Genomic DNA, 23,592 nt, shown 5'->3' with positions numbered 1-23,592 from the left:
AATACAACGATCACAATAGTGTATGATATTATCCAAACAGCAAAGAGAGGAACCAATAGGTTCTGTTTATACATAAAATAATGGCCATACATAAGGGAATTAGAGTAGTACCACAAATTATTGTAAAGACAAATAAGAATTATAAATAGATCAACTAGATAGTCCGCCATCCCCCCCCCCGCCCCCCACACTCCACTGAATGTGTATATAAAAAGTTGATTAAAAAAAAAAAAATCAATGCTGCAATCTTATCGGAGGGTCATTAGGTGCAGATGTAACAGATACCAGGGCGAGTTCTGCAGACTATTGTGGATTTGGGAACGCATAGAGGTATGTGCCCTGATTCAGAGCCGGACGCTCTGACAGAGCGCTCGCTCTGAATCAGGGTCGTCCTTCCTAATTTTAGAGCGGCTTCCTGGCCGCTCGCATAGCTGTGGGTGACCACCCACAGCTATAGCGAGCGGCCAAGAAGATGGTCGCGATGGTCAAGACCATCGCGACCATTGGGCTTGTGACGAGACCCCTGCGGCAGGGTCTCGTTGCCGCAAGCCCTGGAGTGCTTTCAGCTCAAAGCCAAAAGCACTCCCACTGACATCACTAGTGATGTCAGTGGGGCCGGCCCCAGACGGTAGGCGTTCCCATGGGAACGCCTCCGTCTGGGCAGCCACGCCCCCGGCACGCCCACCAAAGGGGGCGTGCTGTCACTCACCATCGACAGCATGCCTCCTTTGTAGCGAGACCCATAGCGACGGCATGCGCACTGGGCCAACATCGACCCGCTTGCGAGCGCTCAGCGCTCGCGAGCAGGTCTGAATCAGGCCCATAGTCTGTATAACTTTCCCACATAAGGAAGAATTTCTCAGTTTTATGGTCTTTATCTGAAATGACTTCATCCCACTCTGTTTTATAGATAGACTTTGTGACGTCTTCTCATCATGTCGGAAGAGGAGGGTGAAGATTGCTGGACTAAACTGGAACATTACAGGGTGAAGCTGATCTCTGTCATAGATCCTAACAGAATAACCCCCTACCTCCGCCAGTGTCGTGTCCTGAACAGTGACGACGAGGAACAAGTATTTAATGACCCCAACCTTGTTATCCGCAAAAGAAAAGTGGGTGAGTTTTGTTCCAGCTGCTGCTGATTGTTCATGTTGTGCTGCCTACACACGGTCATGTATGTCATATGGTGCCTACAGACTGTCCTATGTCATATAGTGCCTACACACGGTCATGTATGTCAGATTGAACCTACACACGGTCATGTATGTCTTATGGTGCCTACACACGGTCATGTATGTGTTATGGTGCCTACACACGTTCCTGTATGTCTTATGGTGCCTACACACGGTCCTGTATGTCATATGGTGCCTACACACGGTCATATGGTGCCTACACACGGTCATATGGTGCCTACACATGGTCATATGTCATATGGTGCCTACACACGGTCATATGTCATATGGTGCCTACACACGGTCATATGTCATATGGTGCCTACACACGGTCATGTCATATGGTGCCTACACATGGTCATCTGTCATATGGTGCCTACACACTGTCATATGTCGCCTACACACGGTCATATGTCATATGGTGCCTACACACGATCATATGGTGCCTACACACGGTCATATGTCATATGGTGCCTACACACGGTCATTTATGTCATATGGTGCCTACACACGGTCATGTATGTCATATGGTGCCTATACACAGTCATGTATGTCACATGGTGCCTACACACAAGGTCATGTATGTCATATGGTGCCCACACAGGGTCAGATATGTCATATGGTGCCTACACACGGTCATTTGTCATATGGTGCCTACACACGGTCATGTATGTCATATGGTGCCTACACACGGTCATGTATGTCATATGGTGCCTACACACGGTCAGATATGTCATATGGTGCCTACACACGGTCAGATATGTCATATGGCGCCTCCACACGGTCACATCTGTCATATGGTGCATACACACGGTCAGATATGTCATATGGTGCATACACACAGTCAGATATGTCATATGGTGCCTCCACACGGTCACATCTGTCATATGGTGCCTCCACACGGTCACATCTGTCATATGGTGCATACACATGGTCAGATATGTCATATGGTGCCTACACACAGTCATGTATGTCATATGGTGCCTACACACGGTCATGTATGTCATATGGTGCCTACACACTGTCACATCTGTCATATGGTGCCTACGCACAGTCACATCTGTCATATGGTGCCTACGCACGGTCACATCGGTCATATCTGTCATATGGTGCCTACACACCGTCATATGTTATATGGTGCCTACGCACGGTCACATCTGTCATATGGTGCCTACGCACGGTCACATCTGTCATATGGTGCCTACACACGGTCAGATGTCATATGGTGCATACATAGACAAACGGGAACGCGCATTGTTGCACACATGTCAGATTTTCTTTCAGATATGAACGATTTCTTTATCAGCAGCGCAGTGTATACAGAGGGCACAGTGTGGAGTAGCCGTGCCCCTATATCAGCAGTGTATACAGAAGGCACAGTGTGGGGTGGCCGTGCCCCTATATCAGCAGTGTATACAGAGGGCACAGTGTGGGGTGGCCGTGCCCCTATATCAGCAGTGTATACAGAGGGCACAGTGTGGAGTAGCCGTGCCCCTATATCAGCAGTGTATACAGAAGGCACAGTGTGGGGTGGCCGTGCCCCTATATCAGCAGTGTATACAGAGGGCACAGTGTGGGGTGGCCGTGCCCCTATATCAGCAGTGTATACAGAGGGCACAGTGTGGGGTGGCCGTGCCCCTATATCAGCAGTGTATACAGAGGGCACAGTGTGGGGTGGCCGTGCCCCTATATCAGCAGTGTATACAGAGGGCACGGTGTGGGGTGGCCGTGCCCCTATATCAGCAGTGTATACAGAGGGCACGGTGTGGGGTGGCCGTGCCCCTATATCAGCAGTGTATACAGAGGGCACGGTGTGGGGTGGCCGTGCCCCTATATCAGCAGTGTATAGAGAGGGCACGGTGTGGGGTGGCCGTGCCCCTATATCAGCAGTGTATACAGAGGGCACGGTGTGGGGTGGCCGTGCCCCTATATCAGCAGTGTATACAGAGGGCACGGTGTGGGGTGGCCGTGCCCCTATATCAGCAGTGTATACAGAGGGCACGGTGTGGGGTGGCCGTGCCCCTATATCAGCAGTGTATACAGAGGGCACGGTGTGGGGTGGCCGTGCCCCTATATCAGCAGTGTATACAGAGGGCACGGTGTGGGGTGGCCGTGCCCCTATATCAGCAGAGTATACAGAGGGCACGGTGTGGGGTGGCCGTGCCCCTATATCAGCAGTGTATACAGAGGGCACGGTGTGGGGTGGCCGTGCCCCTATATCAGCAGTGTATACAGAGGGCACGGTGTGGGGTGGCCGTGCCCCTATATCAGCAGTGTATACAGAGGGCACGGTGTGGGGTGGCCGTGCCCCTATATCAGCAGTGTATACAGAGGGCACGGTGTGGGGTGGCCGTGCCCCTATATCAGCAGTGTATACAGAGGGCACGGTGTGGGGTGGCCGTGCCCCTATATCAGCAGTGTATACAGAGGGCACGGTGTGGGGTGGCCGTGCCCCTATATCAGCAGTGTATACAGAGGGCACGGTGTGGGGTGGCCGTGCCCCTATATCAGCAGTGTATACAGAGGGCACGGTGTGGGGTGGCCGTGCCCCTATATCAGCAGTGTATACAGAGGGCACGGTGTGGGGTGGCCGTGCCCCTATATCAGCAGTGTATACAGAGGGCACAGCGGTCACATAGTGGCTATTCCTCAAACATTTGGTCAGATTTCATGTTGTCCCTCTTTGTGGATAGAATAAGATATACAGAAATATGCTTATAATAATAATAATAATAAATATGGGTTATGGGTATAGATAATGAGCAGCTTCTTGTCAGAATCTATGTAACACATTACAGCCACAGTAAGGAATAAATGATTGGACCGTTTACAACTTCTGTAAAAGAGTTACGTGTACATGTATGTGCACGCAAGGAGCTATGTGTTGTGTATACCTGCTGGTTGTATCCGCATGGGACACATGTACACGTATGTGCACGCAGGGTGCTGTGTGTTATGTGTATACCTGCTGGTTGTATCCGCATGGGACACATGTACACGTATGTGCACACAAGGAGCTGTGTGTTATGCGTATACCTGCTGGTTGTATCCGCATGGGACACATGTACACGTATGGGCACGCAAGGAGCTATGTGTTGTGTATACCTGCTGGTTGTATCCGCATGGGACACACGTACACGTATGTGCACGCAGGGTGCTGTGTGTTATGTGTATACCTGCTGGTTGTATCCGCATGGGACACATGTACACGTATGTGCACGCAAGGAGCTGTGTGTTATGTGTATACCTGCTGGTTGTATCCGCATGGGACACATGTACACGTATGGGCACGCAAGGAGCTATGTGTTGTGTATACCAGCTGGTTGTATCCGCATGGGACACATGTACACGTATGTGCACGCAGGGTGCTGTGTGTTATGTGTATACCTGCTGGTTGTATCCGCATGGGACACATGTACACGTATGTGCACGCAGGGTACTGTGTGTTATGTGTATACCTGCTGGTTGTATCCGCATTGGAGACACATGTACACGTATGTGCATGCAGGGTGCTGCGTGTTATGTGTATACCTGCTGGTTGTATCCGCATGGGACACATGTACACATATGTGCACGCAAGGAGCTATGTGTTGTGTATACCTGCTGGTTGTATCCGCATTGGACACACATGTACACGTATGTGCATGCAGGGTGCTGTGTGTTATGTGTATACCTGCTGGTTGTATCCGTATTGGAGACACATGTACACGTATGTGCACGCAGGGTGCTGTGTGTTATGTGTATACCTGCTGGTTGTATCCACATTGGAGACACATGTACACGTATGTGTATGCAGGGTGCTGTGTGTTATGTGTATACCTGCTGGTTGTATCCGCATTGGACACACATGTACACGTATGTGCATGCAGGGTGCTGTGTTTTATGTGTATACCTGCTGGTTGTATCTGCATTAGAGACACATGTACACGTATGTGCATGCATGGTGCTGTGTGTTATGTGTATACCTGCTGGTTGTATCCGCATGGGACACATGTACACGTATGTGCACGCAAGGAGCTATGTGTTGTGTATACCTGCTGGTTGTATCCGCATGGGACACATGTACACGTATGTGCACGCAGGGTGCTGTGTGTTATGTGTATACCTGCTGGTTGTATCCGCATGGGACACATGTACACGTATGTGCACGCAAGGAGCTGTGTGTTGTGTGTATACCTGCTGGTTGTATCCGCATGGGACACATGTACACGTATGGGCACGCAAGGAGCTATGTGTTGTGTATACCTGCTGGTTGTATCCGCATGGGACACATGTACACGTATGTGCACGCAGGGTGCTGTGTGTTATGTGTATACCTGCTGGTTGTATCCGCATGGGACACATGTACACGTATGTGCACGCAGGGTGCTGTGTGTTATGTGTATACCTGCTGGTTGTATCCGCATGGGACACATGTACACGTATGTGCACGCAAGGAGCTGTGTGTTATGTGTATACCTGCTGGTTGTATCCGCATGGGACACATGTACACGTATGGGCACGCAAGGAGCTATGTGTTGTGTATACCTGCTGGTTGTATCCGCATGGGACACATGTACACGTATGTGCACGCAGGGTGCTGTGTGTTATGTGTATACCTGCTGGTTGTATCCGCATGGGACACATGTACACGTATGTGCACGCAAGGAGCTGTGTGTTATGTGTATACCTGCTGGTTGTATCCGCATGGGACACATGTACACGTATGGGCACGCAAGGAGCTATGTGTTGTGTATACCTGCTGGTTGTATCCGCATGGGACACATGTACACGTATGTGCACGCAGGGTGCTGTGTGTTATGTGTATACCTGCTGGTTGTATCCGCATGGGACACATGTACACGTATGTGCACGCAGGGTGCTGTGTGTTATGTGTATACCTGCTGGTTGTATCCGCATTGGAGACACATGTACACGTATGTGCATGCAGGGTGCTGTGTGTTATGTGTATACCTGCTGGTTGTATCCGCATTAGAGACACATGTACACGTATGTGCATGCAGGGTGCTGTGTGTTATGTGTATACCTGCTGGTTGTATCCGCATGGGACACATGTACACGTATGTGCACGCAAGGAGCTATGTGTTGTGTATACCTGCTGGTTGTATCCGCATGGGACACATGTACACGTATGTGCACGCAGGGTGCTGTGTGTTATGTGTATACCTGCTGGTTGTATCCGCATTGGAGACACATGTACACGTATGTGCATGCAGGGTGCTGTGTGTTATGTGTATACCTGCTGGTTGTATCCGCATGGGACACATGTACACGTATGTGCACGCAAGGAGCTATGTGTTGTGTATACCTGCTGGTTGTATCCGCATTGGACACACATGTACACGTATGTGCATGCAGGGTGCTGTGTGTTATGTGTATACCTGCTGGTTGTATCCGTATTGGAGACACATGTACACGTATGTGCACGCAGGGTGCTGTGTGTTATGAGTATACCTGCTGGTTGTATCCGCATTGCAGACACATGTACACGTATGTGCATGCAGGGTGCTGTGTGTTATGTGTATACCTGCTGGTTGTATCCGCATTGGACACACATGTACACGTATGTGCATGCAGGGTGCTGTGTGTTATGTGTATACCTGCTGGTTGTATCCGCATTAGAGACACATGTACACGTATGTGCATGCAGGGTGCTCTGTGTTATGTGTATACCTGCTGGTTGTATCCGCATGGGACACACATGTACACGTATGTGCATGCAGGGTGCTGTGTGTTATGTGTATACCTGCTGGTTGTATCCGCATGGGACACATGTACACGTATGTGCATGCAGGGTGCTGTGTGTTATGTGTATACCTGCTGGTTGTATCCGCATTGGAGACACATGTACACGTATGTGCATGCAGGGTGCTGTGTGTTATGTGTATACCTGCTGGTTGTATCTGCATGGGACACATGTACACGTATGTGCACGCAAGGAGCTATGTGTTGTGTATACCTGCTGGTTGTATCCGCATTGGACACACATGTACACGTATGTGCATGCAGGGAGCTGTGTGTTATTTGTATACCTGCTGGTTGTATCCGCATGGGACACATGTACACGTATGTGCACGCAGGGTGCTGTGTGTTATGTGTATACCTGCTGGTTGTATCCGCATTGGAGACACATGTACACGTATGTGCATGCAGGGTGCTGTGTGTTATGTGTATACCTGCTGGTTGTATCCGCATTGGACACACATGTACACGTATGTGCATACAGGGTGCTGTGTGTTATGTGTATACCTGCTGGTTGTATCCGCATTAGAGACACATGTACACGTATGTGCATGCAGGGTGCTGTGTGTTATGTGTATACCTGCTGGTTGTATGCGCATGGGACACATGTACACGTATGTGCACGCAAGGAGCTATGTGTTGTGTATACCTGCTGGTTGTATCCGCATGGGACACATGTACACGTATGTGCAAGCAGGGTGCTGTGTGTTATGTGTATACCTGCTGGTTGTATACGCATTGGACACACATGTACACGTATGTGCATGCAGGGTGCTGTGTGTTATGTGTATACCTGCTGGTTGTATCCGCATGGGACACATGTACACGTATGTGCACGCAGGGTGCTGTGTGTTATGTGTATACCTGCTGGTTGTATCCGCATTGGAGACACATGTACACGTATGTGCATGCAGGGTGCTGTGTGTTATGTGTATACCTGCTGGTTGTATCTGCATTGGACACACATGTACACGTATGTGCATGCAGGGTGCTGTGTGTTATGTGTATACCTGCTGGTTGTATCCGCATTAGAGACACATGTACACGTATGTGCATGCAGGGTGCTGTGTGTTATGTGTATACCTGCTGGTTGTATCCGCATGGGGCACATGTACACGTATGTGCACGCAGGGTGCTGTGTGTTATGTGTATTCCTGCTGGTTGTATCCGCATTGGACACACATGTACACGTATGTGCATGCAGGGTGCTGTGTGTTGTGTATACCTGCTGGTTGTATCCGCATGGGACACATGTACACGTATGTGCACGCAGGGTGCTGTGTGTTATGTGTATACCTGCTTGTTGTATCCGCATTGGACACACATGTACACGTATGTGCACGCAGTGTGGTGTGTGTTATGTGTATACCTGCTGGTTGTATCCGCATTGGAGACACATGTACACGTATGTGCATGCAGGGTGCTGTGTGTTATGTGTATACCTGCTGGTTGTATCCGTATTGGACACACATGTACACGTATGTGCATGCAGGGTGCTGTGTGTTATGTGTATACCTGCTGGTTGTATCCGCATGGGGCACATGTACACGTATGTGCACGCAGGGTGCTGTGTGTTATGTATATACCTGCTGGTTGTATCCGCATTGGACACACATGTACACGTATGTGCATGCAGGGTGCTGTGTGTTGTGTATACCTGCTTTTTGTATCCGCATGGGACACATGTACACGTATGTGCACGCAGGGTGCTGTGTGTTATGTGTATACCTGCTTGTTGTATCCGCATTGGACACACATGTACACATATGTGCACGCAGGGTGCTGTGTGTTATGTGTATACCTGCTGGTTGTATCCGCATTGGACACACATGTACACGTATGTGCATGCAGGGTGCTGTGTGTTATGTGTATACCTGCTGGTTGTATCCGCATTGGACACACATGTACACGTATGTGCACGCAGGGTGCTGTATGTTATGTGTATACCAGCTGGTTGTATCCGCATTGGACACACATGTACATGACTTTTCCTCCCCAGTTCATGTGCTAAGCGTTCTGGGCATGGTTTGGATGTGTAATATTAGTACATAGGCCTGTTTGTCTCCCTAATACAGGTGTGCTCCTGGACATCCTCCAGAGGACTGGCGGTAAAGGCTATGGTGCATTTCTGGAAAGTCTGGAGCTTTATTACCCGCACCTGTTTCTGAAAATAACTGGCAAGGAGCCCACCCGTGTCTTCTCCATGATCATAGGCAAGTATTTATTACATGTCCCCTTCCCGTCTGTGTATGGCTACGTCAGCAGAAGATAGTGTCTCACCTGTTCTGTGCCCTTCATCATTGCTAGCTAAGAATGTGTGTGGGAGGGAGGCTGCAGGCCGGCTTGTTCCTCTCCCTGCACATGCTTAGGTCCATTATACCAGACTACACACCACCACCTACCTCAGTGCACCAGAAGTATGGACAATTGGGGGCTTCCTCCCTCTCCCCCTTACAACATGTCTCACACCATCAGATACCTGGGTACAATCCTAGCATGATGGAGCAGGGGGGACTCGTGTCACACTACAGTTACCACATCCAGAGAGACGGGACTAGATGGTGAGGAGGCCACCAGAACCTTGGCTTGTGTCAGTAAGTAAGCCTTCATGTGTTTCTCCATTAGACACTGCCGGGGAGTCCAGCCTGACCCAGCTTCTCATGAGCGAGATGTTAAAGCTCCAGAACACCATCCAGGAGGAGAGGAGAAAGTACAAGGAGCTGAACGCGCTGCTCTGTGAGAAGGAGGACATCATCCGGCAGATGCAGGTGAAGGACAGTGAGCTGAAGAAACATCAGGAGAGGGTCCTCAGGATGAAGGAGGAGATGAGCAGCTTCAGCAAAGAGATGAAGAAGTGTAAGGATGAAAACTATGAGCTGGCCATGAAGTATGCCCAGCAGAGCGAGGAGAAGAACAGTGCCCTCATGAAGAACAGGGACTTACAGCTGGAGGTCAGTAAGTGTCAGCTCTTCCACCACACACATGGTAATAAAGTGACCTTGTCTGTTATGGCATCCTGGGCACTGTGCCAGCTGTGCCCTTCTCGTCTGTGTGTGTATCTGGAATTCAGATTATGGAAACACTGTTGCTGTTTAGCGAGTGGATTATGAGGTTTATCTGTATATTATTACCCGGGTCAGCAAGTTTCCAGTGTTTCTCATTTCCTACTGGTTACACAGACAAACGGCAAAGGTCAGAAGCTTCTTATGTTACAGTAAGTCATCTAGCTTTTAATATATCCTCCAGTATATACTTTTTAACCCTTTTTGTTCCCTTGCAAACTTCCATGCTGATGTGTTCCGATATATATAATATAATAGATACGTCCCAGGTGTGTTGCGTATGGATACACTGTGCAATATTGGCTATATAGATATATATTATACATGCACACACACTTATACGTCCCAGGTGTGTTGTGTATGGATACTCTGTGCAATATTGGCTATATAGATATATATTATGCATGCACACACACTTATATGTCCCAGGTGTGTTGTGTATGGATACACTGTGCAATATTGGCTATATAGATATATATTATGCATGCACACACACTTATACGTCCCAGGTGTGTTGTGTATGGATACACTGTGCAATATTGGCTATATAGATATATATTATGCACACACACTTATACGTCCCAGGTGTGTTGTGTATGGAAGGATACACTGTGCAATATTGGCTATATAGATATATATTATACATGCACACACTTATACGTCCCAGGTGTATTGTGTATGGATACTCTGTGCAATATTGGCTATATAGATATACATTATGCATGCACACACTTATACGTCCCAGGTGTGTTGCGTATGGATACACTGTGCAATATTGGCTATATAGATATATATTATACATGCACACACACTTATACGTCCCAGGTGTGTTGTGTATGGATACACTGTGCAATATTGGCTATATAGATATATATTATGCATGCACACACACTTATACGTCTCAGGTGTGTTGCGTATGGATACACTGTGCAATATTGGCTATATAGATATATATTATACATGCACACACACTTATACGTCCCAGGTGTGTTGCATATGGATACTCTGTGCAATATTGGCTATATAGATATATATTATACATGCACACACTTATACGTCCCAGGTGTGTTGCATATGGATACTCTGTGCAATATTGGCTATATAGATATATATTATGCATGCATACACACTTATACGTCCCAGGTGTGTTGGGTATGGATACACTGTGCAATATTGGCTGTTATAGATATTAGGTATTTTTGCCAATGTTAGAAGATCTGATCCAGGTCCCATCTTAGCCCAATCAGTATTACAGTAATGAGTAATTAGCCGTTCAGTACAGGTTCCGGGTCCAATGTTTCATTGGGGCCCAGTTATCATGTAATATGTACAGCTGGTGCTCTATCTCCCTACTGTGCGGGAATTCCTGCTGTGGGACATTTATGTATGATGATATGTAGGTGGATATCCGTTCTCCCTCTTATACCCCTGGGAAGGGCCTGATAAAGCTACATATCCAATATCTGAACCTGGAGTCCTCACAGCTTCTGCGCCTGCCTTCATCCCGCGCCTGCCTTCATCCGGCGCCTGCCTTCATCCCGCGCCTGCCTTCATCCCGGATTTATTCTTTCTGAAGAATGTGATCAAGCCTAAGGTTATTTGTTATTTCACTCCTGGGTGTTCCAATGTTGCTGCGCACCCCCTAAAGATTTGTCCTGTACTCCTGTTGGATAAGCAGAGATTACGGGATTTGGCGTATAAGTGTACTGGGTGTTCTCCTGTTATCTTTTAGTGAGCTGGGATGGGGCTGTTGCTGGGAAAGGGCTGTTGCTGGGATGAGCTGGGAAGGGGCTGTTGCTGGGATGGGGCTGTTGCTGGGAAGAGCTGGGAAGGGGCTGTTGCTGGGAAGGGGCTGTTGCTGGGATGAGCTGGGAAGGGGCTGTTGCTGGGATGAGCTAAGAAGGGGCTGTTGCTGGGAAGGGGCTGTTGCTGGGAAGAGCTGGGAAGGGGCTGTTGCTGGGAAGGGGCTGTTGCTGGGATGAGCTGGGAAGGGGCTGTTGCTGGGATGAGCTGGGAAGGGGCTGTTGCTTTAATTCCATCCTTTGAAGGATTGTACACCTGGCAGGACTAGCGATTTGACGTGAATTTGTATATCCTGTTTCTGTCCTTAGTGCTATATGCAGGCTTGTAAAATATGAATAATTTCCTATGGAAGGTACTAGACTAGCTTAGTGTCATTGCCCTCGTCATTCATGTCTCTTTTATACTCTATTTGGGTCTGGGGGGGTTTAGTGTAGTTAGGGACGGGACAAGTGTTAGGGGATCCAAGTATAAATGGATTGGGGTTAGCTTATACAGGTTGGGGGGTTATGGGGAGGTGTGCTTTGGGTTATGGGTGGCTGTAATTTGGGTGTGTTTATATTTGACATTTTGGCAGATATATATTTTTTATTGTCATATTTTGCTTATTCTGTTATGTGGTAATTGTTACGCTGGTTATGTAGTGGTGAGATATATCGGTCAGATAACCATTATATTGGTGTGTGTTACTTATTCTGTTATGTGGTAATTGTTACGCTGGTTATGTAGTGGTGAGATATATCGGTCAGATAACCATTATATTGGTGTGTGTTACTTATTCTGTTATGTGGTAATAGTTACGCTGGTTATGTAGTGGTGATATATATCTGTCAGATAACCATTATATTGGTGTGTTACTTATTCTGTTATGTGATAATAGTTACGCTGGTTATGTAGCGGTGATATATATCTGTCAGATAACCATTATATTGGTGTGTGTTACTTATTCTGTTATGTGGTAATTGTTACGCTGGTTATGTAGCGGTGATATATATCTGTCAGATAACCATTATATTGGTGTGTGTTACTTATGTACCGCATTCTTTTTGGTTTCCGGTCATGTAGACCTGAATGGCACCTTTGGATACTCGTTAGAACATTCGTATAGCTTTTGGGGCGTTTGTATATCCGTGATATGTATATCGCGCTATTCTTTGTTTCTTCATATCCGCTGATTTGTCAGTTTGGTTTCCATATTATCTTTAGTCATTTTTCATTTTTGCCATAATTATAATTATTGTACGCTTTTACTTTTTGGAGGATCTATTCTTTAAAATCTTCAATAAATGTCCCGATCCTGATTTTTAGTTATTATCGCACTCGGACATCCCTATATCTAAATATAAAAAATCCCTTCTTAAACATGTGAGTAATGCGACCAGAGCAGTGGTCCCGGTTCGTTGGCGCTCACATACCTCGGGCAGTGCGTGATTGGTGCCAGCGTTTATATGACCATGGACAATGTATGTCATTCAGCACCTGAGAAGCAGCCGGACTATGTGACGAGGTGGATCAGTTGGATGGACTATAAATCCTCTTCCTCCTCTAAGGCCCTGATACCCCGGGACTGACATACGGTCCTGTCACATGTAGCCTCCAAGGGCCTATCCTTTATTGTTTCCCCACTGCGCTAAGATGGCGTCTGCAAACTGTTTTATTTCTCGTCTCCTATCGTTTCCCCCTGTATGTGTTTCGGGTGTGTGTTACATTCTTATATAGAGGTGTCATTGATTTTATTTTATACAGTTTTTGGGGTTCATGCAAGCGTGCTGCTGAGTGTGATGTTCCCCAATGGTATGTAAATGACACGTCGCTATTTTCTATATGTATATTAATAATGTTTTGTATTCTGGATAAATTTCCTTATTTTTTGCGGGTCCCTATAGTAACCTGGTCGATATCGTTATTGTCCCGCGCATCGCAGGTCGTTGGCTACCGAAAAATGCACAATATGAACGATAACGATATGATCAATATTATTCATATCGTCCATTTTAATTGTACCGTGTGTACACACCAATACATAGATCTCACTACACTGCGCCCCGGACACTGCGTATAAGCACTACTATCACTGTGTGTACGCACCAATACATAGATCTCACTACACTGCGCCCCGGACACTGCGCATAAGCACTACTATCACTGTGTGTACGCACCATAGATCTCACTACACTGCGCCCCGGACACTGCGTATAAGCACTACTATCACTGTGTGTATGCACCATAGATCTCACTACACTGCGCCCCGGACACTGCGCATAAGCACTACTATCACTGTGTGTATGCACCATAGATCTCACTACACTGCGCCCCGGACACTGCGCATAAGCACTACTATCACTGTGTGTATGCACCATAGATCTCACTACACTGCGCCCCGGACACTGCGCATAAGCACTACTATCACTGTGTGTATGCACCATAGATCTCACTACACTGCGCCCCGGACACTGCGCATAAGCACTACTATCACTGTGTGTATGCACCATAGATCTCACTACACTGCGCCCCGGACACTGCGCATAAGCACTACTACCACTGTGTGTATGCACCAATACATAGATCTCACTACACTGCGCCCCGGACACTGCGCATAAGCACTACTATCACTGTGTGTACGCACCATAGATCTCACTACACTGCGCCCCGGACACTGCGTATAAGCACTACTATCACTGTGTGTATGCACCATAGATCTCACTACACTGCGCCCCGGACACTGCGCATAAGCACTACTATCACTGTGTGTATGCACCATAGATCTCACTACACTGCGCCCAGGACACTGCGCATAAGCACTACTAACACTGTGTGTATGCACCAATACATAGATCTCACTACACTGCGCCCCGGACACTGCGCATAAGCACTACTATCACTGTGTGTATGCACCATAGATCTCACTACACTGCGCCCCGGACACTGCACATAAGCACTACTATCACTGTGTGTATGCACCATAGATCTCACTACACTGCGCCCCGGACACTGCGTATAAGCACTACTATCACTGTGTGTATGCACCAATACATAGATCTCTCTACACTGCGCCCCGGACACTGCGTATAAGCACTACTATCACTGTGTGTACGCACCAATACATAGATCTCACTACACTGCGCCCCGGACACTGCGTATAAGCACTACTATCACTGTGTGTACGCACCAATACATAGATCTCACTACACTGCGCCCCGGACACTGCGCATAAGCACTACTATCACTGTGTGTACGCACCAGTACATAGATCTCACTACACTGCGCATAGCACTATTATCACTGTGTGTATGCATCGAGTATCGTATCGTGCTGTCACTTTCCAATGAGGCTATCTTCTATTTCCAGCCGCTATTAAGTTTGTCCAGGCCATGGCCGCGTCTTTTGATTGCTGTGGTTACCGGGAGACTCGCACTGTGCTCTCCCCGCTCTGGGGTGACCTATACAGTCAGTGTTATGGATATCCGTATTAGTTGCACTTGCAGTGGTAACGCATATATACAGTCAGGTGCATAAATATTGGGACAGTGACAGAATTTTCATATTGTGGCCTCTAGTCACCACCACAATGGCTTTGAAATGAAACAAACAAGATGTGCTTTAACTGCAGACTTTCAGATATAATTTGAGGGTAATTACATCCAAATCAGGTGAACGTTGTAGGAATTACAACGGTTTCTATATGTGCCTCCCACTTTTTAAGGGGCCAAAAGTAATGGGACTATCAACTCAAAAGCTATTTCATGGACAGGTGTGGGCTATTTCCTCGTTATTTCATTATCAATTAAGCAGGTAAAAGGTCGGGAGTTGATTCTAGGTGTGACATTTGCATTTGGAATCAGTTGCTGTCGACTCTCAATATGAGATCCAAAGAGCTGTCACTATCAGTGAAGCAAGCCATCATTAGGCTGAAAGATCAAAACAAACCCATCAGAGAGATAGCAAAAACATTAGGTGTGGCCAAATCAACTGTTTGGAACATTCTTAAAAAGAAAGAACGCACCGGAGAGCTCAGCAACACCAAAAGACCCGGAAGACCATGGAAAACAACTGTGGTGGATGACAGAAGAATTATTTCCCTGGTGAAGAAAAACCCCTTCACAACAGTTGGCCAAATCAAGACCACTCTCCAGGAGGTAGGTGTATATGTGTCAAAGTCAACAATCAAGAGAAGACTTCACAAGAGTGAATATAGAGGGTTCACCACATGATGTAAACCATTGGTGAGCCTCAAAAACAGGAAGACATCTAAAAAAGCCATTACAGTTCTGGAACAACATTCTATGGACAGATGAGACAAAGATCAACTTGTACCAGAGTGATGGGAAGAGAAGAGAAGGAAAGGAACTGCTCATGATCCAAAACATACCACCTCATCAGTGAAGCATGGTGGTGGTAGTCTCATGGCGTGGGCATGTTTGGCTGCCAATGGAACTGGTTCCCTTGTATTTATTGATGATGTGACTGCTGACAAAAGCAGCAGAATGAATTCTGAAGTGTTTTGGGCAATATTATATGCTCATATTCAGTCAAATGCTTCAGAACTCATTGGACGGCGCTTCACAGTGCAGATGGACAATGACCCGAAGCATACAGCAAAAGCAACTAAAGAGTTTTTTAAGGCTAAAATGTGGAATGTTATGCAATGGCCAAGTCAATCCCCTGACCTGAATCCGATTGAGCATGCATTTCACTTGATGAAGACAAAACTGAAGGGAGAATGCCCCAAGAACAAGCAGGAACTGAAGACATTTGCAGTAGAGGCCTGGCAGAGCATCACCAGGGATGAAACACAGCGTCTGGTGATGTCTATGCGTTCCAGACTTCAGTCTGTAATTGCCTGCAAAGGATCTGCAACAAAGTATTAAAAAGTGAATGTTAGATTTAGGATTGTTTAGTTTGTCCCATTACTTTTGGCCCCTTAAAAAGTGGGAGGCACATATAGAAACCGTTGTAATTCCTACACCGTTCACCTGATTTGGATGTAATTAGCCTCAAATTAAATCTGAAAGTCTGCAGGTAAAGCACATCTTGTATGTTTCATTTCAAAGCCATTGTGGTGGTGAATAGAGGCCAAAATATGAAAATTCTGTCAATGTCCCAATATTTATGCACCTGACTGTATATATATGTCATCATCACACTGCACAGATTACACATTGTGTAAATCATATTATCAGGCTCAGTAATGTTCTCTAAAATGAACAGTAGCCGTACTGAAGCCAACGGCCGTTTCACCACAGGCTTTCCCAGGCACATATACTACTGTTCTCTCCTGGTGTAACCCAGGCACATACACTACTGTTCTCTCCTGGTGTAACCCAGGCACATATACTACTGTTCTCTCCTGGTGTAACCCAGGCGCATATACTACTGTTCTCTCCTGGTGTAACTCAGGCACATATACTACTGTTCTCTCCTGGTGTAACCCAGGCACATACACTACTGCTCTCTCCTGGTGTAACCCAGGCACATACACTACTGTTCTCTCCTGGTGTAACCCAGACAAATATACTACTGTTCTCTCCTGGTGTAACCCAGGCACATATACCACTGTTCTCTCCTGGTGTAACCCAGGCACATACACTACTGCTCTCTCCTGGTGTAACCCAGGCACATATACTACTGTTCTCTCCTGGTGTAACCCAGGCACATATACTACTGTTCTCTCTTGGTGTAACCCAGGCACATACACTACTGTTCTCTCCTGGTGTAACCCAGGCACATACACTACTGTTCTCTCCTGGTGTAACCCAGGCACATATACTACTGTTCTCTCCTGGTGTAACCCAGGCACATATACTACTGTTCTCTCCTGGTGTAACCCAGGCACATACACTACTGTTCTCTCCTGGTGTAACCCAGGCACATATACTACTGCTCTCTCCTGGTGTAACCCAGGCACATATACTACTGCTCTCTCCTGGTGTAACCCAGGCACATATACTACTGTTCTCTCCTGGTGTAACCCAGGCACATATACTACTGTTCTCTCCTGGTGTAACCCAGGCACATATACTACTGTTCTCTCCTGGTGTAACCCAGGCACATATACTACTGTTCTCTCCTGGTGTAACCCAGGCACATATACTACTGTTCTCTCCTGGTGTAACCCAGGCTCATATACTACTGTTCTCTTCTGGTCTAACCCAGGCACATATACTACTGCTCTCTCCTGGTGTAACCCAGGCTCATATACTACTGTTCTCTCCTGGTGTAACCCAGGCACATATACTACTGTACTCTCCTGGTGTAACCCAGGCACATACACTACTGTTCTCTCCTGGTGTAACCCAGGCACATACACTACTGTTCTCTCCTGGTGTAACCCAGGCACATACACTACTGTTCTCTCCTGGTGTAACCTAGGCCCATATACTACTGTTCTCTCCTGGTGTAACCCAGGCACATACACTACTGTTCTCTCCTGGTGTAACCTAGGCCCATATACTACTGTTCTCTCCTGGTGTAACCCAGGCACATATACTACTGTTCTCTCCTGGTGTAACCCAGGCACATATACTACTGTTCTCTCCTGGTGTAACCCAGGCGCATATACTACTGTTCTCTCCTGGTGTAACCCAGGCGCATATTCTACTGTTCTCTCCTGGTGTAACCCAGGCGCATATACTACTGTTCTCTCCTGGTGTAACCCAGGCACATACACTACTGTTCTCTCCTGGTGTTACCCAGGCACATACACTACTGTTCTCTCCTGGTGTAACCTAGGCCCATATACTACTGTTCTCTCCTGGTGTAACCCAGGCACATATACTACTGTTCTCTCCTGGTGTAACCCAGGCACATATACTACTGTTCTCTCCTGGTGTAACCCAGGCACATATACTACTGTTCTCTCCTGGTGTAACCCAGGCACATATACTACTGTTCTCTCCTGGTGTAACCCAGGCACATATACTACTGTTCTCTCCTGGTGTAACCCAGGCACATACACTACTGTTCTCTCCTGGTGAAACCTAGGCCCATATACTACTGTTCTCTCCTGGTGTAACCCAGGCACATATACTACTGTTCTCTCCTGGTGTAACCCAGGCACATATACTACTGTTCTCTCCTGGTGTAACCCAGGCCCATATACTACTGTTCTCTCCTGGTGTAACCCAGGCACATATACTACTGTTCTCTCCTGGTGTAACCCAGGCACATACACTACTGTTCTCTCCTGGTGTAACCCAGGCACATATACTACTGTTCTCTCCTGGTGTAACCCAGGCGCATACACTACTGTTCTCTCCTGGTGTAACCCAGACACATATACTACTGTTCTCTCCTGGTGTAACCCAGGCACATACACTACTGTTCTCTCCTGGTGTAACCCAGGCACATATACTACTGTTCTCTCCTGGTGTAACCTAGGCCCATATACTACTGTTCTCTCCTGGTGTAACCCAGGCACATATACTACTGTTCTCTCCTGGTGTAACCCAGGCGCATATACTACTGTTCTCTCCTGGTGTAACCCAGGCGCATATACTACTGTTCTCTCCTGGTGTAACCCAGGCGCATATACTACTGTTCTCTCCTGGTGTAACCCAGGCGCATATACTACTGTTCTCTCCTGGTGTAACCCAGGCACATATTCTACTGTTCTCTCCTGGTGTAACCCAGGCGCATACTCTACTGTTCTCTCCTGGTGTAACCCAGGCACATATACTACTGTTCTCTCCTGGTGTAACCCAGGCACATATACTACTGTTCTCTCCTGGTGTAACCTAGGCCCATATACTACTGTTCTCTCCTGGTGTAACCCAGGCCCATATACTACTGTTCTCTCCTGGTGTAACCCAGGCGCATATACTACTGTTCTCTCCTGGTGTAACCCAGGCACATATACTACTGTTCTCTCCTGGTGTAACCCAGGCACATACACTACTGTTCTCTCCTGGTGTAACCCAGGCACATATACTACTGTTCTCTCCTGGTGTAACCCAGGCGCATACACTACTGTTCTCTCCTGGTGTAACCCAGACACATATACTACTGTTCTCTCCTGGTGTAACCCAGGCACATACACTACTGTTCTCTCCTGGTGTAACCCAGGCACATATACTACTGTTCTCTCCTGGTGTAACCTAGGCCCATATACTACTGTTCTCTCCTGGTGTAACCCAGGCACATATACTACTGTTCTCTCCTGGTGTAACCCAGGCGCATATACTACTGTTCTCTCCTGGTGTAACCCAGGCGCATATACTACTGTTCTCTCCTGGTATAACCCAGGCGCATATACTACTGTTCTCTCCTGGTGTAACCCAGGCGCATATTCTACTGTTCTCTCCTGGTGTAACCCAGGCGCATACTCTACTGTTCTCTCCTGGTGTAACCCAGGCACATATACTACTGTTCTCTCCTGGTGTAACCCAGGCACATATACTACTGTTCTCTCCTGGTGTAACCCAGGCACATATACTACTGTTCTCTCCTGGTGTAACCCAGGCGCATATAAATGCATTGCCCAAACTAAAGTTGGTATTTTGTCACAGAACAGTCTTTCATCCTCCAACTCTAACAAAGAAACTAGCTGCTGTAAAATGCTGTGTGCAGGCTATTGTTCTCTATCGCCTAGGAATTGTGATCAGTAGATCACTATGGCGAATGGTGGATAGAACAACTGCTGCCGACCTACGTCTTAGGTCCAACAAGCATCTGAACTCCGTGCTGACAAGCCTGGTCCTTATACTGATCCAGTCATCCTGATTGTGACTTCCTGCTGAATGTGACATAGGGTAAATGGGGTCGGCAGCTATAAAACGTGTGACCATATAACTACATCTTTCTGACAATCGGATTCCAGACTTCAAATGTAAAACACACTTTTGTGTGATACTTAGGTTTATTTTTTCTACACTTAGCAATCCTGTGCAGATATTGTACTATAGGACTGCAAGTACCAGCATGGCAGAATGACCTGTTAACCCATGTGTCACTTTTCCATTGTTCTTCCAATTGAATGCAGATAGAGAAACTAAAGCACAGCCTGATGAAGGCCGAGGATGACTGTAAGCTGGAGAGGAAGCAAACGCTGAAATTAAAAAATGCTATAGAAAAGAAACCGAGCCAAGATGTCATGTATGAGCTGCAGAGGGAGAACGAGCTTCTGAGAGCCAAAATCCAGGAACTGGACACTCCTCTACAGGTACGAAGTGCTACCCCCATCTAACTCTACCCCTGTCCTGTGTTCCCTCCTAACTCTACCCCTGTCCTGTCTTCCTTCCTAACTCTACCCCTGTCCTGTCTTCCCTCCTAACTCTACCCCTGTCCTGTCTTCTCTCCTAACTCTACCCCTGTCCTGTCTTCCCTCCTAACTCTACCCCTGTCCTGTCTTCCCTCCTAACTCTACCCCTGTCCTGTCTTCCCATCCAACTCTACCCCTGTCCTGTCTTCCCATCCAACTCTACCCCTGTCCTGTCTTCCCATCCAACTCTACCCCTGTCCTGTCTTCCCATCCAACTCTACCCCTGTCCTGTCTTCCCATCCAACTCTACCCCTGTCCTGTCTTCCCATCCAACTCTACCCCTGTCCTGTCTTCCCATCCAACTCTACCCCTGTCCTGTCTTCCCATCCAACTCTACCCCTGTCCTGTCTTCCCTCCCAACTCTACCCCTGTCCTGTCTTCCCTCCCAACTCTACCCCTGTCCTGTGTTCCCTCCCAACTCTACCCCTGTCCTGTGTTCCCTCCCAACTCTACCCCTGTCCTGTGTTCCCTCCCAACTCTACCCCTGTCCTGTGTTCCCTCCCAACTCTACCCCTGTCCTGTGTTCCCTCCCAACTCTACCCCTGTCCTGTGTTCCCTCCCAACTCTACCCCTGTCCTGTGTTCCCTCCCAACTCTACCCCTGTCCTGTGTTCCCTCCCAACTCTACCCCTGTCCTGTGTTCCCTCCCAACTCTACCCCTGTCCTGTGTTCCCCCCTAACTCTACCCCTGTCCTGTGTTCCCCCCATATACAGGACTATAATCACTGCCACATACTGTATACAGGTCTATATACACTGCCAAATATACAGGGCTATATACACTGCCACCTACTGTATACAGCACTATATTAAGCTGAGGCTTCGGGTTTATGGCTGTAGATAAATATTATATATTTGTTTAACCTTTTTAGAATGTACCCAGGGAAGGGACATCGGAGAAGACGAAATTGTACATTCAGGATCTAGAAGATGATCGCAGGCAGGCCTTGGAGCAGCACCAGGACATGGTGAATAATATGTACACCCTGAAAATGAGTCTGCGGCAAGCTGAGGACCTGCGAGACAAGGTAGGTAGAGGCTGCTGTCCTGACTAGATGCAATGCCTTGGCTTTAGTAATCAACACACAATGCCGTGCATTTCAGCAGTAACATGCCACCATCTGCATTGCCTTAGCTTAGGTAACCAGCGCACAATGCCGTGCCCCGCCTCAGTAACATGCCACCATCTGCAGTGCCTTAGCTTAGGTAACCAGCGCACAATGCCGTGCCCCGCCTCAGTAACATGCCACCATCTGCAGTGCCTTAGCTTAGGTAACCAGCACACAATGCAGTGCCCCGCCTCAGTAACATGCCACCATCTGCAGTGCCTTAGCTTAGGTAACCAGCACACAATGCCGTGCCCTGCCTCAGTAACATGCCACCGTCTGCAGTGCCTTAGCTTAGGTAACCAGCACACAATGCCGTGCCCCGCCTCAGTAACATGCCACCATCTGCAGTGCCTTAGCTTAGGTAACCAGCACACAATGCCGTGCCCCGCCTCAGTAACATGCCACCATCTGCAATGCCTTGGGTAACCAACACGCCATGTGTGCCATCCACACATATATTCATTATAGGGCTGATGTTCATTTGGAACCAGTGAAGTCTTATTTGCAGCCATGTTGTGCACCGTATTCCTATACATGGCACTGGGGCATTACATGGGCTCACATGGTTTTGTTGTCTTGTAGTACATGTCTTTTTTGTGTTTGTCTTTGCCAAGGATAACGTCTGTTTGGAGTTTGTATGTTCTCCTGATGCTTGTATGGGTTTCTTCCCATATTCTAAAAACACACTGGTAAGTCTATTGGCGCGTGTGTGTGTGTGTATGTCTGGGATAGACATGGCCGACGGGAGGTCCCAAGCGCCTGTCCTGCTTCCAGACTGGGTGTGTGACATCATAGCTCAGCGCCATGCTCCAAGCTCATCACCAACATGGAGAGCATCAGTTTCAGCCCCTAATTCATCTTTATTTAATGCATTACCTCTGGGCAGCGCATTGGGTGGGTGCACTGGATTGAATGAGGCTCATTTCTCTGGTTACTGAGCCTGTTACTCTCTTGTTCCTCAGTACTTGGAAGACAAAGAGGTTTTGGAACTTCAGTGCACAACTCTGAAGAAAGACTCAAAAATGTACAAAGACCGTATTGAGGTCATATTACAGCAGATGGAGGAAGTGTGCGTAGAGCGGAACCTGGTATGAAACTAAAGAGTCCTCAAACAAAAATGTTTTTGTATGTTTTTTTTTAGGTGAATAAAATGCAAAATAAAATGATTTTCTCCCACTCACAGAGCAGGCTGCCATAGTCTTTACCAATCTGTAAGTGCAGTCTGTACCACGGAGATATGCTGCTGTCATATGGTGCCTCCGCGCACAGCAGCTGTCATATGGTGCCTCTGCGCACAGCAGCTGTCATATGGTGCCTCCGCGCACAGCTGCTGTCATATGGTGCCTCCGCGCACAGCTGCTGTCATATGGTGCCTCCGCGCACAGCTGCTGTCATATGGTGCCTCCGCGCACAGCTGCTGTCATATGGTGCCTCCGCGCACAGCTGCTGTCA

General features: G+C 47.5%; 1 protein-coding gene across 1 annotated transcript in view; it reads left to right on the top strand.

The window, feature by feature from the left end:
• CARD9 (caspase recruitment domain family member 9) overlaps nucleotides 1-23,592 on the top strand; it is a 72,025-nt gene that overhangs the window by 23,937 nt on the left and 24,496 nt on the right. Inside the window, exons 3-8 of the mRNA XM_088479547.1 lie at nucleotides 911-1,116; nucleotides 8,990-9,127; nucleotides 9,540-9,865; nucleotides 20,754-20,933; nucleotides 21,904-22,059; nucleotides 23,103-23,228. Coding sequence (XP_088335673.1) covers nucleotides 936-1,116; nucleotides 8,990-9,127; nucleotides 9,540-9,865; nucleotides 20,754-20,933; nucleotides 21,904-22,059; nucleotides 23,103-23,228 — 1,107 coding nt within the window. The 5' untranslated portion in view covers nucleotides 911-935. The remainder of the gene's footprint in view (nucleotides 1-910; nucleotides 1,117-8,989; nucleotides 9,128-9,539; nucleotides 9,866-20,753; nucleotides 20,934-21,903; nucleotides 22,060-23,102; nucleotides 23,229-23,592) is intronic.

This window comes from Taudactylus pleione, unplaced genomic scaffold (genome assembly GCF_031769625.1).
Source record: "Taudactylus pleione unplaced genomic scaffold, aTauple2 ptg000240l, whole genome shotgun sequence".
NCBI lineage: Eukaryota > Metazoa > Chordata > Amphibia > Anura > Myobatrachidae > Taudactylus > Taudactylus pleione.
The sequence above is the reverse complement of the archived record's forward strand: the minus strand, read 5'-3'. Positions and strand labels throughout refer to the sequence as shown.